At 40.7% G+C, this 17,923-nt stretch overlaps 1 protein-coding gene across 5 annotated transcripts in view; it reads right to left on the reverse strand.

Moving 5' to 3' along the window:
• The window catches only part of LOC143960809 (zinc metalloproteinase-disintegrin-like VAP1), a 295,153-nt gene that overhangs the window by 200,574 nt on the left and 76,656 nt on the right, over window positions 1–17,923 (reverse strand). For all 5 annotated transcript variants that reach the window (XM_077469729.1, XM_077469728.1, XM_077469726.1 and 2 more), the window contains exons 12-20: window positions 15,203–15,380; window positions 13,323–13,412; window positions 11,799–11,994; window positions 10,567–10,663; window positions 10,365–10,485; window positions 7,713–7,793; window positions 4,176–4,254; window positions 2,887–2,983; window positions 625–718 (exon numbers count right to left, since the gene is read on the reverse strand). In XM_077469729.1, the coding sequence (XP_077325855.1) occupies window positions 625–718; window positions 2,887–2,983; window positions 4,176–4,254; window positions 7,713–7,793; window positions 10,365–10,485; window positions 10,567–10,663; window positions 11,799–11,994; window positions 13,323–13,412; window positions 15,203–15,380 (1,033 nt within the window). The remainder of the gene's footprint in view (window positions 1–624; window positions 719–2,886; window positions 2,984–4,175; window positions 4,255–7,712; window positions 7,794–10,364; window positions 10,486–10,566; window positions 10,664–11,798; window positions 11,995–13,322; window positions 13,413–15,202; window positions 15,381–17,923) is intronic.

Consider the following 17,923-nt stretch of genomic DNA (forward strand, 5'->3'; position numbering starts at 1 on the left):
TCTTAAGTCACATATTTTCATCTAAGTTATATTTATTATACTTAGGAGTACTGTGCCTATAATAACATTTGTAATTGGCTAACTGATTATATTCAGTACTAGCTTTTAGGAATACAATTTTTTTTCTTTATCTGGTATGAGGTTATAGGAAAGAACTGAAAAAACGCTTACTTAGACTTAGGCAAATCCAGTGAACCTTAGACATAGATTAGTAGAGCCATCACGTTTTTATAAAGGAATATATCAGTAAGGAAAATAGTTGGTTTATACCATTTGTCTTTGAGTGTCTTTTTCACTCTCAATGTGTTAAAGAGCTAGCAGTTTTCTAGATCAGTGTTTCTCAACTCCAGTCCTCAAGGCTCCCCAACAGCTCATATTTTCAGGATTTCCCTCAGATGAAACAGCTGTGGTAATTACTAAGGCAGTGAAAGTGATCAAATCACCTGTGCAAAATAATGGAAGGCCCGAAAACATGGCCTGTTGGGGCGCCTTGAGGACTGCAGTTGAGAAACACTGGTCTAGATACTGACATTAGCTTAATTTGTCAAGTTTATCCTTGTAAGGTTCATCCTAATGTGAGAGTCGCCCCTGTCTTTATGGTAGCCTTGTCGTAGATATCCTTACCTGAGGGGTTGGGGGATAGCCATTTGCCTGTCTTCTCTGGTTTTCAATACCGAAGGTGGGATTGGCCACACCAGAACTACCATTTGCAGCTCTCCTGGGACATAGAAAGTAGGTTTATTAGTGATACTATCCAAACTATTCCATCTGTATACATATGATATCGCAATAAAATGTGTCATTTTACAAAACTTTGTTCCTCTTTTAATTGGATCACAATGGTTTTCATGCTAATTGTGGGTTTATTGCAGGTTCTTTTACTATGCCAGTGCAGGGCAGCACAAGAGCAACAGTGCTTTGCACTATCATTCATGCTGCATGCACAAACATCCTCTTAAAGCAGAACTAAAGTTTGAAAAACATACCTCATCTCCAATGGTCTGACATACAGGAGCCAGTTTGTAGGCAGGTGCAGTCTACTTTCTCTACTGCAGGTGGCGCTCACCTGCAACAGACTTGTAGCCGGAGAGATAGTCAAGAGGAACAGGGTATGGTTTCTGGGTCATTGGGGAAGAAATCCACATGGGAGCGCCTGCCCCATGTGACTCTGGCAGCCATTTTGGGTCAGGCAGAGTCTAATAAAGGCCCTGGCTCCCAGGCTTGGCACACTTATGTGAGTTGATATAGTAGGGACAGGTACCCCGCCTGCTAGGGACAGCACTAGTGGTAGAGAGACATTCCTGACAAGGAAGGAAAGCGTAAGGGGCCTAATTCCTTTGGGAATCATCCCACTTGGGCATGTGCAGGATGAAAAATTTTGTTTTGTTTCGTTTAGTTTTGATTTTTTATTTAACTAAATTTGTTTAGTTAAATTCGTTAAATTCCTTGCATTCGTTACATTCATTTTTGGGATTCGTTTCATTTCGTATTCGAATTTGAAACAATTTGACTACATTCGAAAAAAATTTACCGCATTCGAAAAAAAAATCTACCGAATTCGAAACAAAGATCAAATTCAAAATAATTCTACTGCATTTGAAAAAAATTGACTGAATTTGAAAAAATTAACTATATATAACCATTTTCCGAAATTCGACCGACACTACCTGTCTTGAGTTTGCTTGTTCTCCCTGTGCCTGTGTGGGTTTCCTCCAGGTACTCTGGTTTTCTCCCACACTCCAAAGACATGCTAGTAGGTTAACTTGTAGGTGGAGTGTAGCACAGTCACACAGTCAGATAAAATGGGAAATTTTTATTGCATGCATAGAATGAAATCGAATTAGAATAAAATAGAAAATAATAGAAAAGAATAGACTAGAAAAACGGTAATGTATTATATTTTATTTTATTCTGTTCTATTGTTTTTCTATTCTTTTCTATTTAAGTTTCCATTGTTTTGAATTATATTCCAATCTATTCTCTAATTCGAATTTATACTATTCAGAATTCGAATTTCTGAAGATGGTCATGTTTTATTTTATTACATTCTATTAAATTCTGTTCTATTATTTTATTTTTATTCTATTGCTTTATTGTTTTATATTCTGTTTTATTGTATTTTTTAGAAAATCGATTTCTATTTTTTCAAATTTGTTTTTGAATTAGATTCAAATTTGTTTCTGAGTTCGATTCAAATTCGTTCACTTTTAATCGATTTGAATCGTTATTTCGGATTCGTTTAAATAGACCAATGTAAATATGCAATAAAATTCAGAACTGGAATTTAGCTTTAAATGTAAATTGAAAGGCTTACTTTAAAATAGTGGAATCCCCAAAAATCTGTGAAACTGTTTTGCATTTATTTGAAAAACCTGAGATTTTGGAATAGCTATGGCGTTTACCAATAGCTGAAAAAGGGGGATGATCTCAAAAATTAGGGACCATGATATCAATTCCCAACTGATTTAGAATTCTTAATTACAGGCATACCCCACTTTTAAGTACACAATGGGGTTTATTTACTAAAGCTGAAAAGTGCAAAATCAGGCTCACTTTTGCATAGAATCCAATGAGCTTCTAACCCCAGCTTGTTCAATTAAGCTTTGGTAATAAAACCTGGAATCTCATTGGTTTATATGCAGAAGTGAGACAGATTTTGCACTTTTGCCTGTATATTGTTCAAATAACAACTGCAGAGCAAATGATTGTAAGCATCATCCGATATTTGGCAGGCATGCTCCTGCATGTCTGTTAATTCTACTAATAGCTGTATTGATCACAATAAGTTAATAAACAATGATCAAGATGTGACTATATAGCAATCTGTCACTGAGTATACAGTATATAAATATATACACACACAAGTATGTACTCCACCAGTCATACCTCTGCTTCTTCTTTTGGGACAGCTTATGTACCACAAACAATACAATCAGGAGAAAGACTATCAGAACAATGACAATGAGCACAATGTAGCCAGCTCCTGTGGGGACAAAAAATAAATCACATTTCCACTTTTGCAGGCAAAATGTGATATTAACTACTTTATATTTACTTGTTTCCATTTACATTAAAGTATAACTTAAAAAACATTTAAAAATTCCTGGTTACCTATCTAGCGTTCTCCATCTACGTAATGTTTAGGAGGTGTCTGGGAATTGTTTTTTTCCATAATGTAACCTGCTTTTACTGTACTGGCAGAGCTGCTTATTAGTTGTAAAGTAGCTATGCACCCTAAGAGGTCTAAGAGGTCCTTGATAAAATGAGTGAAGTTCTCCTTTGCTGTACATAAGACTTATTTCATGTTTATGGCAGAAGACACATGGGCCACCCAATGTCATGGGGAACAATTAGCTGGATGGGAACCGTGGCCTGATCTCTACTACCTCCACCCTGTGATAACCAGTGCTAGCAGCATTTAGAAATTCTAATTCCTCCTTCACGCTCCTCTGCTTTGATATGAATGTTTTGTTGGATTTAGCAAATATTTGTGGCATTCAACATCGTCATAGAACACATAGTGTTCTAGAATATTGCCTTACTGCTTTGCTTTTTCTGTCTGTGCCACTGCTTGAGAGATTCAATCTCTCTATGTCTCCTGGTGACCATTGCCACCAGTGTTGAGACTGTGGTGAAGAATCAAAAATTTAGAGTTTTCCCTGGAAAAAGGAATAGAAAAGAAATCAGCTGGGGTGAGAACTGAGAAGATGCTTCCTCTGTTATAGAGAGATGTTCTCGTACTTCCTGCCATGTCTACCACCTCACATGATCCGGCTCCCCTGTTAGAAGCATCTGCAGGGGAGAGGAGAGAGTGGCAACAATGGCTGGGACATGGGAGTCTACGAGTGACATCATGACTTATGTAGATCTTACCTCTCCCCTGCAGCCACTACTCACTGACACAGGATGTCACGTGACCAGAGCAGGCTGAAATTAGTACAGTATATACTATTATATACTACGTATATAAACATTTTTTACATGGGTCAGTCAGCATAGGTGTTGGGGGGGGGCATTTTTAAACATAGTGTTAGGCAGGAATTCAACTTACACCCTACCTAAAATCTAAAGACATTGTATCCAATGCATTTAATGACACAGTGGCAAGTTATGGCTATCTATGAAGCTCAGGCTATACATGCTGGATTCAGGCCCATCCAACTTCTGTTACTTACCTAATTGAGTGGCATTGGTGTCGCAGTTGGGAGGTGCCCAGCCTTTCTCACACTGGCATTTCAGTTCATGGTTACATACCTGCCTCAGAAAACAAGACTGTCTGACTGAATTGATATAAACAGTTATATCAACAAAATATTATTACATAGTATTGTAGTAAAATAATTGCATGCATTCAAAGGGTAACTGCAGTTTTGCATAAAAAATATAGCAAAAAAAAATAATAATAATAATATACCATATATAATTGATACACGAGACAGGAAAAAAAAACTACTTTTCCTTTTTCAGTCTGCAAACACTGTAATGTTCAGTAAAATTCCAAGCAATATGGCAACATGGAAGCACTGTACACCAACAGAAACCCCCAGAAATGTCCTGCTTGTGCAATTGGCTAACTGATCTTCCAAGAAGTTTGTGCTAACATACAAATCGAATTTTAGGCTCTCCTTGCAATAGGAATTTCAGTATTGGTGAGATACTTCCCAAGGGTTAAATATGTCGATCTGACTTTACCCTGCGACATCGGGCCTACATCAGTCCTACTTCCATCCGACTTGAATGAACGGGATACAATTTTGCTCTGACTTTGTCCTTTGACCAATCAAACTAATCCCAGTGTGACATAAATTCCTTTTCCTGCTGCTATAATCACCATGTCGGATGTCACAAATCAGATGGCTAGGACAAGGATCCAACTTTGATCTGACTTCAATGATATTGAATGTTCTCCCAAAGTCGGAGCGTTTGTGGCATCAGTGTAAACCAGGCCTAAAGGGATGCACACCCTGCAGCTTTTTAATTAGAACACTAAGGGGGTTATTTACTAAAGGCAAATCTACTTTGCACTACAAATGCACCGCAAAGTCACTTGAATGTGCACTGAAAGTGCACTTGGAAGTGTAGTCGTTGTAGATCTGAGGGGGACATGCAAGGAAAATAAAAAACAGCATTTTAGCTTGCACATGATTGGATGATAAAAATCAGCAGAGCTTCCCCTAATTTCAGATCTTCCCCTCTGATCTACAGCGACTGCACTTTTAAGTGCACTTGTAGTGCAAAGTGGATTTGCCTTTAGTAAATCAACCCCCATGTGTATCAGGGGATTACAATGATGAAACAAACAGTTATTTCTTTGGAGGAGAGGTAAGAATCTCCTAAAATGTTGCAAGTTCCTGCAATGTACATTGATCACCCAGATGGGATTACCTTTTTTCCCAACAAAAGTGGAGTTACTCTTTAAGTCCATAAAAAAACTATACACATTGCTCATAGAAACCAATTGATTAGCTGGAAAGCTCATCGCAGACAGCTTTTATCTGAATTTCAGACTTTCCCCCCAAAAAGGGTTAAAGTAGAGCTCTAGGCAAAACTTTTTTTTGCATTTTGGATATAGTAAGGGAGGTTTATAACCCCTGTCAGATTTTTTTTTGCCATCTATGTCCCATTGCGGAGATTTTCCTTCCCCTCCTGTCCCATAGCCAAACAGAGAGTGGGAGGAAATCCCTGCAAATTAAGAGAATTTCTTGGGGACAACCAGGTCACCAGAACTAGTGTCCCCATTGGAAGATTTCCCCTGAAATACATTTTCTGGGGACAACCCAAATGTGGAATTTTCTTTTACTTTCACTTTCAATAATAATGGTAAGCAGGACAAAAAGAGAGGGGGCACAGACATCAATAAAAACTGACAGGTGTTTTAATCCCTCTGCCCTCCATCCAAACTCAAAGAAAAAGTTTTGTCTTTAAATATACATTAACCCCTCTGGCGGTATTCCTGAGTATGGCTCGGGGTGGAATTTTTATACCAAAAGCGGTAACCCCGAGCCAGACTCGGGACCGCATCGATGGATCCAGGAGGACGCTTACTCACCTTCTCCCTCGGATCCAGCGATGTCCCCCCGCTGTACGAGCGAGCCGTGTCTCGCTCGATCTATCACGGAGCTGATCTCCATTCCCTGCGAGCGTTGCGACGCACGGGGACGGAGATCGGTGCCAAATTCAAAAAGTGAAACGCTCACTATACATACAGTATAATGTAATCTTACAGATTACATTGCTGTATGTAATAATTTCACATCCCCTTTGTCCCTAGTGGTCTGTCCAGTGTCCTGCATGCAGTTTTATATAATAAAAACTGTTCTTTATGCCTGGAAACTGGAGATTGTCCATAGCAACCAAAACTGTCCCTTTACATCAATAATGACTTTAGACCAGCTAGAAAACAGCGATAATAAATTAGAATCACTCGCAGAATTGAGTGATAGCGATTTGTGGGGAGATCCGTCATCAAATGTTGAAAAGTAATGACAGTGACAATTCTGCAAATTTCAGTGTTTTTGATTTGATTACATTATTGAATAATTTTTATTATTGTTATATTATTATTTGGTACAATTATTTATAATTATTTATTATATTATTATTTATGATTTCATTTTTCAAACTTTATCATACCCGGGATGTCTGCTAGACTCTGGTTTGGACAGATTTAAGTGAGTTATTGCTAAGAATTACAGGACTACACTATAAAACGCCAAATTTTCATGCAAAATAATTGTACCGCTTTTAGCACCTAAAATCCGAAATAATCGTACCGCCAGGGAGGTTAACCTTTTGACGCTGACGGTATGCAAATATGCAGCCTCTCGGCGGGTGGGTATTGGCACAGAGAGGCCGCATATTTGCGTACCAGGTTGCACACACAGATGTGCTGAGAACGTGCTCCCTGCATGCTCCTGGTAGAGTTACCAGTGGCTAATGGAAAGCTCCCGATTGCTACTTGAGATTGGAAGTTTTCCCGTCTTGTTACCGCCATGACAGCCAATCATGAAGGTCACATGATCATAAACCCCGTCTCCCAGCACCTGAAACCTGGGAAGGGCTGGAAGGTGATGGCACCAGCGGGTTGCTTGTAATTCCTATGGGCATAACTTGGGTATTACTGGATTACATAGTCCAACTTTGAACACATACAGTAAATCATTGATCTCTTTTTACTACAGTACTCATTCTATGTATGCAGTTAAGGTGTATGCAAATCCTAACAATGAACTTCTCCTATTTTTCCCTAGCTTTTCTATATCTGTTTAATAAGTGCAAAACAATACCTGCCAATCCTGCCAGAAATCCAAAGCTGTCCCATGCACACTGCTTGTGCTATCTCAATGAGTCTAATCAACCCTCCCTATTGTCTCACTGAACTACAGAACACCTTCCTGTTATGGAGAGCTGGCCAGAGCTAACAGCATTATTTTTTAAATTCCATTGTGCTGTCAGCAGCACACAACAGGCAATTAGAAGCGGAGTGCATTTCTGGCAGATAAGCAGGTATTTCTGTATATGCTGTGATTTAAAGGGATAAAACATGGAGAAATGTGCATTCATTGCAGAGATGGTACTGCATATGTTTTTTTTTAAATCTTGCCTACACATACAAGTTAAACTATTTGTTCCATAGCACATGCCATAAGCTGTATATTCTTCTAATCGCAGAACTAATGATATTGCTGCAGTAAAATACAAGCATTGCTCACAGCATTTTTTTGACACTTTGCAGAGCAGTTCTGGGACTTGTAAGCAGCTTCAATATTGGTGCATCTTCCACCGTGACATACCTGCAAAAGAATAAACAGTATGAAGCAGAATAAATACATAAAACAACACTTTAGGGGGTTGGGATATTTAGAGTACCTACCTCCAGGTATAGAAAAAAAGATTATTACAAATCCCCATGTTAATTATGTAATAAATATAATAATTTGGTGCTAATACTAAAAATAGGAAATATGATAAAACACAAGAACTGCTGCCACTTAAAAAAAACTGTGCATACACTACACTAGTAATAGATAAAAAAAAAGTATATATACACAGTATCTCACAAAAGTGAGTACACCCGTCACATTTTTGTACATACTGTATTTTATTATATCTTTTCATGTGACAACACTGAAGAAATTACACTTTGCTACAATGTAAAGTAGTGAGTGTACAGCTTGTATAACAGTGTAAATGTACAGTCCCCTCAAAATAACTCAACAAATAGCCATTAATGTCTAAACCACTGGCAACAAAAGTGAGTACACCCCTAAGTGAAAATGTCCAAATTGGGCCCAATTAGCCATTTTCCTCCCCGATGTCACGTGACTCGTTAGTGTTACAAGGTCTCAGGTGTGAATGGGGAGCAGGTGTGTTACATTTGGTGTTATCACTCTCACTCTCTCATACTGGTCACTGGAAGTTCAACAAGGCACCTAATGGCAAAGAACTCTCTGAGGATCTGAAAAAAAGAATGGTTGCTCTACATAAAGATGGCCTAGGCTATAGGAAGATTGGCAAGACCCTGAAACTGAGCTGTAGCACGGTGGCCAAGACCATACAGCAGTTTAACAGGACAGGTTCCACTCAGAACAGGCCTTGCCATGGTCAACCAAAGAAGTTGAGTGCACGTGCTTAGCATCATATCCAGATGTTGTCTTTTGGAAATAGACATATGAGTGCTGCCAGCATTGCTGCAGAGGTTGAAGGAATGGGGGGGGGGGTCAGCCTGTCAGTGCTAAGACCATATGCCGCACACTGCATCAAATTGGTCTGCATGGCTGTTGTCCCAGAAGGAAGCCTCTTCTAAAGATGATGCACAAGAAAGCCTGCAAACAGTTTGCTGAAGACTAAGGACATGGATTACTGAAACCATGCCCTGTGGTCTGATGAGACCAAGATAAACTTATTTGGTCCAGGTGGTGTTAAGCGTGTGTGACGGCAACCACCTGAGGAGTACAAAGACAAGTGTGTCTTGCCTACAGTCAAGCATGGTGGTGGGAGTGTCATGGTCTGAGGCTGCACGAGTGCTGCCACCTGGAGAGCTAAAGTTCATTGAGGGAACCATGAATGCCAACATGTACTATAACATAATGAAGCCGAGCATAATCCCCTCCCTTTGGAGACTGAGCAGCAGGGGAGTATTCCATCATTATAATGACCCCAAACACACCTCCAAGACGATCACTGCATTGCTAAAGAAGCTGATGGACTGGCCAAGTATGTCTCCAGACCTAAACCCTATTGAGCATCTGTGGGGCATCCTCAAATGGAATGTGGAGGAGTGCAAGGTCTTTAACATCCACCAGCTCCATGATGACATCATGGAGGTGTGGAAGAGTCCTCCAGTGGCAACCTGTGAAGCTCTGGTGAACTCCATGCCTAAGAGGGTTAAGGCAGTGTTGGAAAATAATGGTGGCCACACAAAATATTGACACATTGGGCCCAGTTTGGACATTTTCACTTAGGGGTGTACTCACTTTTGTTGCCAGTGGTTTAGACATTAATGGATGTTTGTTGCGTTGTTTTGATGGGGCAGAAAATTGACACTGTTATACAAGCTGTACACTCACTACTTTACATTGTAGCAAAGTGTAATTTCTTCAGTGTTGTCATATGAAAAGATATAATAAAATATTTACAAAAATGTGAGGGGTCCACTCACTTTTGTGAGATACTGTATATCTTTCCTATAGGATATAGGATCTATATCTGTCTCTCCCCTGTGGTCACACAATATCCATTGATAGGGCATCTATTGAAATCAATCAAGACTTCTTTGCTTTTTTGACTAACCCAGTTCCAAGTGTATCTGGTATGTCCATCTTTAACTCAACTTTAATGGCATCCCAGTCTTAGTCCGTAAGGTTCAATATCGATTTGGCCAATTCTTTGCAGCTATAACTGCCTCAACACTTATGGGAAGGCTGTCCACAAGGTTTAGGAGTGTGTTTGAATTTGGTAATATAATTTATCTTCCTTGCCCCACTGACCTGTATCTTTCTACCCATCTAGATCCCCAGGTTTGTTGTTGGTTCACATAACCTGTCTTCTTTGATGTCCAGTATGTACTTGTGCGTGTGTAAGTAGGCTTTTCAGTTATTTATAGGAATAATTGATGAGTTTTGGCAAACTTGCCAATTTTTAACAAAATTACTATTTAAAAATTAAGCATTGGTCCTTTTCCTTGTGTTTATTTCATTTATTTTTGTATTTTTTTTTTTGAGCAAGTCATTGTTTGAGCTACCTTTCTGGAAATTTTGGATATTTGAAAACTGTAATTTTCACTCATTCCTAGGTATATGAAAACCATTTAAACTGAATGTGTGGGAATAGTCAGACTGCACTGCATGCATTGGGATACTCACATATTCTTCTGCACAACGTGTCCCTTCCTCCACCAGCACTTGTGAGTTAAGGACATTACAGTCCGAATTATAAGGAGGCAAGCTGCTCCTAGAGCAGAACAACACTCCGCATTTCACATCCCTGCGTATATAAAGGCTGCAGTTAGATATTGATGGGGATCACATATAGCATGTCAGATCATTGACTTTGGTCTGCACTCACTTGGCTGGGCACACGACATTGACTCCAGACTGACGGCAAAACCCAGGGCTGCCTTGTCTATTTAGTGCAAAGCAGGAATCTGACCCAGCAACATACCCTAATGTAACAGTAACAGATGAATATATTAATATATATGAATATATTTAAAAAATCACTTATACACTGCAATATGTGTAGATAATGACCAGACATCATTAGCAAATGCCGCACAACTATACATCATAAAGGTGCAAAAGTCCATTCTTTTACAACCAGCAAGAGAGTTGATAACATCCTACAAGACCCAGGTCACCCCTGGGCACCTAGATTGAACTGTTGCAGTATCACTCTACTCTAACCTTTCCCTTTGACCCCCATTTCCACCCCTGGTCTCTTTCTACGTCTGCATATCTTGGCATTTGCTGCCAGTGGTTCCAGGCCATATAACCAAAGCTCTCTAAAAGGCACCCAAAAATATCTAGCAGTGCCATTGCTGTCACCATACCTTACACAACACACTAATCAGCCATAACATTATAACCACCCACCTAATATTTAGTAGGTCCCCTTTTTCCACCAAAACATTCCTGAATTATCATGGCATCGATGTACACACCACTGGCCATCCACATTATGTAAAAGAAAAAACTTGATTCATCAGACCAGGCCACTTTCTTGTTTCGTGGTCTAATTCTGATGCTCACGTGCCCACTCTAAATGCATTTGACTGTGGACACAGGTCAGCATGGGCACCCTGACCAGAATGCGACTACACAGTCCCGTACACAACAAACTGTGATGTACTGTGTGTTCTGACACCTATCACCATCAGCATGAACTTTTTCAGCAATTTGGGCTACCGTAGCTCTTCTATTGGATCAGACTGCACGGGCCAGTCTTCACTCCCCATGTGCATTAATGAGCCTTGGGCATCCATGACCCTGTGGCTGGTTCACTGGTTTTCCTTTCCTGGTCCACTTTTGGTAGGTCTTAACCACTGCAGATCACATACATCCCACAAGAGCTGTAGTTTTGGAGTTGCTCTGACCCAGTCATCTAGCCCTTACAATTTGGCCCCCTTTTTTTGCTTTAACTTTTAACTTTTAGGAAAACAGTTATCTCCCTACCTACAGCCTGCTGATTGAAGAATGAGAAAGAAGCAAAAACACACTGATAAGTCATTAACTCTGCTCACACTGCCCTCTCCTCCTGTCTGTATGCAAGCAGATATTGGTTGGTTTCTTCCCGCTTACCTGCACCCCAGTGCATTTGACATTGACTTTGGAGAGTGCTACATTTTCCAGTGTAGCAGTATCCTTCACCATTTCCACAGGGAAACCCATTGATCCGGAAGCCGTCAGAGGGACACATGCCAGACTTCCCGTCACACATTTCTGCCAAGTCACAGTCATCTTTATCGTCTCTGCACAAAGATCCTGCAGTCTTCAGCTAACAGATAAAGTGCAAACAACATATCAATGCCATTACTCAATCTTCATGCTTACATTTTACATGCTTGATGCACTATAATTTTTTTTACCGTATTTCAAACACACATTTGTACATCTTCCCTAGGGGCTATTGGCATTTCACTCCAGTCTTTTGGCCATCCTGATCAAGAAATGTTGAACTAAAAGCTGACTGACAGACATAGGGCTCATTTACACTAGTCCTCTGAAAATCGATTGTTGGGCTGTATGCAGGGATGTATATTTTCTGCACAGCGATGCAGAGAACATTACACAATGTTACACACATTGGTTTACTGTGATGCCATTCATTCCGAATGGCACTGCAGCGCACCAAAGCATGCAACATGCGCTGTAGTCATGCAGGCTTTACCACAATGCAACAATGTGAATCACTGTGAATTATTATTTAGAATTATTTAGAATTATTAGCTGGTGTGCTCCAGTGCGGATTATACAATGCAGCAATGTAATTCATTCTAAAGCTGACCCCAATGCACCATGCCAACGAACAAGCATTGCACTGAAAAAAATGCTGCACTCACTTTTTATTGGAGCGTTAGGCAGTCAATTGAAAAAAGAATGGCCTCATTAACGCAAATGAATGCACAACATAACACCCCTTAAATGTAAAGATGCAAATGGTTCCTTATGACTGTTATAAGAATAGGAGCAAAGAGGAAAGCTCCCAGTGGGGGCACCTGTATGAGATTTTCCAAACTTCTTGCCGTGTCTTCATTAAAAGGAGTAGGGGAAAATCTCGCCTGCTGGGACAAATTGCAGCCTAAAAGAGGATCCAATACATCCTTATTCTACTTAAAACTGTAAGAGATATTTCAATTACAGTTGGAGTGTGGTGAGCCAAACCACCCACTGACTTCTTTTATCCCTTTAGAAATTCAAGAGAGGGCTTCTCCTGCCACTCTGTTACTGCCAACCTGGGAGTTTTGAATGTTCTCACCACCATGGAGTGTTCTCACAAATTCAACAGTAAGAGGGGGACCCCTTCATAATGGCCACAGCAAGTGTGCAGACCCAGGTACTCAAGTACTGAGATTTCACTAATGGAGTCCCTAAAACAAACTAGCATATAAGCCTTCAAAATGGAGATACTTGATTTTTCATGTTTGGGTCCGATAGACCTTAATAGACTTTCCGGCTCGGGACCAAACTTTTTCCCTGTACCAGAGCTCTTGTGCAAACCAAACAGGGGAGTTTTCAGCACATCACTACTCTCCAACGTCTATTTAACACCCATATGCTAGTTTTAGATGGAGTAACTGTTTCATTATTACCTAAAACACTCACCTGACAATTAGAGCAGCACTCTCCCTCTGCACACTTAGCGCCTTCTTTGAGTTTGCAGGTTTTGGCATTACAGCAGTTGTTGGTACATTCCTATAGGCAGATGAGAATTGCTGATTACACTAATTGCTTAATCTCAGGACAAGAAAGATATGGACATAAACATATTATGGGGTTTGCTTACTAGAATTTTTTTCATTGTCAATTACTCTAAAACTGAATTGCAGGTTAGTCAAATATTGTCTAAATACAAGAGGCATGTGTATTCTTTGTGTATTTCTTCTAGATCTGTGCAGTAATCCAGTGTGGGACTCTGGCGTTGATTTACTAAAGGCAAATAGACTGTGCACTTTGCAAAGTGCAGTTGCACACTACAAGTGCAGTTTCTGCAAAGCTTAGTAAATGGAGTACATTTTTGCTTGCGTATGATTGGATGATGGAAGTCAGCAGAGCTTTTGCTCATTTACTAAGTTTTGGAGCAGCTGCTCTTGCTATGTCTCTGTACAGAAACTTCCTGTAATAAAGACAGGTCACTGCTACTTACTCCTTTTTATAGGGTGACTGGTCTTGTATCTGCCCCTTCTGTAGTTTTCTGCAGGCAGACTGTAGGCAGATGAAGTCTACTTTGTCCACTGCAGGTGGAGCTCAACCGCAGCGGCATTGCAGTTGGAAGGGAAGTCGAGAGGAACATGGTTCCTCTATGCATTTCTGGGATAGTGTGGAAGCTATCTGATTGGATGCTGCTGCCCCATGCGACTCTGGCAGAGAGCTTCCAGACGAGTAGGGAAAAAGCAGGGACACGCCATCCTTCTTGGAAGCCTCCTCAATTGGGCTAGGACCAGCTAGGCCACATTCTATTCCCCGACACAGACTCTGGCAGTGCACCCAAGACCTACTGTTACACTTTTTTGCTGAAACATTCTGTGAATGCACTCAGTTAGGATGTCTTCCCACCAGGTATTTGTCTTCCCGCCAGGTATTTGTGCTTTGTTGAATTTCAACATCAATACAGTTCTTCTTCTGCAACTGAACACTGTGTGCCCACTGCCGCCGCACTACAAGCCTGTAGTGGGTGGAGAATGCTAGACTCACACAGTTCCGCTCTCTTCACTGGCTATGCACAGCACAATGATGATGCCACAGATACTTTTACAAAGTAGGCAGATGAAGCCTACTTTGTCCACTGCAGGTGGAGCTCAACTGCAGCGGCATTGCAGTTGGAAGGGAAGTCGAGAGGAACATGGTTCCTCTATGCATTTCTGGGATACTGGGGAAGCTATCTGATTGGATGCTGCTGCCCCATATGACTCTGGCAGAGAGCTTCCAGACGAGTAGGGAAAAAGCAGGGACACGCCATTCTTCTTGGAAGCCTCCTCAATTGGGCTAGGACCAGCTAGGCCGAATTCTATTCCCCAACATAGACTCTGGCAGCGCACCCAAGACCTACTGTTCCACTTTTTTGCTGAAAAATTCTGTGAATGCGCTCAGTTAGGATGTCTTCCCGCCAGGTATTTGTCTTCCCGCCAGGTATTTGTGCTTTGCTGAATTTCAACATCAATACAGTTTTTCTTCTGCAACTGAACACTGTGTGCCCAAGCCTGTAGTGGGTGGAGAATGCTAGACTCCCACAGCTCCGCTCTCTTCACTGGCTATGCACAGCACAATGATGATGCCACAGATACTTTTACTAAGTAATATCTGTATTTTAAACAACATTTAAGTCAAACAAAGTCCTTTTTGGCTACTGTGGAATACATTTAAATACATTTTTGTTGTACCTGAAGTTCAACGTTAAATAGAAAATTATGTGTACCTGCTCAGCTCAGTGTCAAGTGTGGGTGTCTGTAACATATACAAAGGGTACGGATGAAAAATCTCATTACCGTCTCGGTACCACAGTCACATTCCTCTCCCACTTCTGTGAACTGATTTCCACAAACTGCAGAGCTGATAATCTCATTTTTGTCTGGCATGTTCTTCATACAGAGGGGCATATTTTGTAGAATAAAGTCCTGATAGTTCTGGTGACTGCAGGAGCTAAATTCCTGAGGCGTGTTAAAACTGTGTGAGGAAGAGGAACAGGTTAGTTTTACCCTGCTGATGATGTGTTGTTGCAATAGTAATCCACTGGATTATACACTGGAAATACTTAAAAAGAAAGAGAAGCATTAGTAATGCATTCTGTTAGGATATGTTTACACTTTTGCGTTGCAGGAACGCAGCAAAATAAGGCGCTTTTCTGCAACGCACAAAATCACTCTGCCCCTTTTCTAGTCTTATCCTTAATGGCACCCTTCTGCATCTGCTAACAGGTATGTTTTTGCACATGCCAAAATGCATGGTGCTGCAGTACCATTCTGGTGCAGCGCAATTTCCCAATATGGTTAGGGACATGGGTGTGCATCCTATTTCACTAGGGTGTGCACCCTAAAGCTCAAACACATATGTGTGTGTGTGTGTCTACATATATATAACCCCGGCACATTGATCTCCCTTCCAGCACAGTGAAAGAGAAGAGCATAAACACTTCTCTTATGGCATAGTCGGTAAGAGGGAGATCTTTCCCATCTTCCTGCCACCACACAGAGCGATAATACTAATGTGCATGGGGCGATTAGGATGTGCCCAGGCACACCTGGCATACCCTGTGCACACTCCTATGGTAGGGGATTATATTTGAGCATTTCTCACATGTAGAAGAGCCCATTGCAATGAATAGGCTGTCCTACATGCAATGCGTGGAAATTCTTGTGTACTCCGTCGCATCTGCATGGTGCATGGTGTAAACATAGCCTAAAACTGATGCTCAACTGCCTGTTTTTATCCCAACCCCAAGTTCTAAGTGGTTACCCTGCACAGCTGCACCAGATTTTGCACTCTTCAGTTTTAGTACATCAACCCTAGTGCTATTATCAGTATTTCTCAAGATCGTCCTATCTCTTCCTCTCCCTAACATTTGTTCTACATGTGTACTCTGGTCCCCCTGTACCTCTAATGGTCCATCGCTAAAGGTCTTTCATCTATTTCCCACAATTTCTTGCTCACTTGCACAATAACTTTGTAACACATTGGGAGAGTTTGCTAAAACTTGAGAGTACAAAATCTGGTACAGCTGTGCATGGTAGCCAATCAGCTTCTAACTTAAGCTTGTTCACTTAAGCTTGGCAAAAAAACACCAGGAAGCTGATTGGTTTCTATGCAGAGCTGCTCCTGAGTTTACACTCAGTTTTAGTAAATCAACCCCATTGCTTTTCTCACATAATCACTTTCACTGTCTCTCAGTCAACTATCCAATCTCTCTTGATTGCCATCCAGGCTGTGTGATTACAGGAGTGACAGCTCAAGCTTCCACGGCTGGTGACCTCAGATTCAAGATGGCGGCACCCAACAGCAGAAAAGGGGGATTTCACAGAATAAATAAGGCATGGTTTCAGTAAGCAAACCATCTGCAAATATCACTAGGTAGGAAGAACACATAAAAACTATGCGGGGACAGAGTTTCTTTAGGCATACAAGACTACCATGTTCTTGCTGCAACAATGCCAAAAAAGACCGGTGAGACACCCTACTGCTGTTAGCAAAGCTCCCAACCATCACTGATTTCAAAGGGACTGTCCCTCATTTAAAACAAAGTCCCTCTGTCTCTCTTTCCTCCTCATTTGTCCTCATTTTGGTCTGATCTATGTAGTTGTATAAAAAATGCTCTGCTTATTATTCAAAAAAATGTTTCCCAGTGCTAAACTTTTCATCTAATTTCTAAATTTGTAAATTTCAAAAGACAATATAAAGGAATAGTAGTGATAAAAAAGTAAAAAAGCACTTGTGGGTTTAACCAATCATTTTTTTGTGCAATTCTCCTTTAAAGAAGGTGTGCCAAGGTGTGTGTCCTGAATACTTTTGCTAGTAGGTGTCCCTCATTCCCATCTGAGACAGTTGGGAGGTATGCTGTTAGCTTGTGTGTGTAGGTATTTTCCCATAGTCATAGAGGCTAGGGATGGGCCGAGCAACCCCCTGTTCAGTTTGCAGCAGAACATGCGAACAGGCAAAAAATTTGTTCGAACACGCGAACATCGTTAAAGTCTATGGGACACGAACATGAATAATCAAAAGTGCTAATTTTAAAAGCTTATATGCAAGTTATTGTCATAAAAAGTGTTTGGGGACCCAGGTCCTGCCCCAGGGGACATGTATCACTGCAAAAAAAAGTTTTAAAAACTGCAGTTTTTTCGGGAGCAGTGATTTTAATAATGCTTAAAGTGAAACAATAAAAGTGAAATATTCCTTTAAATTTCGTACCTGGGGGTATCGATAGTATGCCTGTAAAGTAGCGCATGTTTCCTGTGTTTACAACAGTCTGAGAGAAAAATGAAATTTCTAAAGGAAAAAAGTCATTTAAAAGTACTAGCTCTAACGCTATCGGCTATTAATTAATTATCGGGTCTCTGCAATACACATAAAACTCGTTGAAAAAAACGGCCTGGGATTCCCCCACAGTGCATACCAGGCCCTTTGGGTCTGGCATGAATATTAAGGGGAACCCAGAACCAAAATTTAAAAAACAAATTGCATGGGGGTCCCCCCAAATTCCATACCAGGCCCTTCAG

Source organism: Lithobates pipiens, unplaced genomic scaffold (assembly GCF_037356315.1).
Source record: "Lithobates pipiens isolate NorthernLeopardFrog02 unplaced genomic scaffold, aLitPip1_a1.2 Scaffold_8, whole genome shotgun sequence".
In the NCBI taxonomy this organism is placed as follows: Eukaryota; Metazoa; Chordata; class Amphibia; order Anura; family Ranidae; genus Lithobates; species Lithobates pipiens.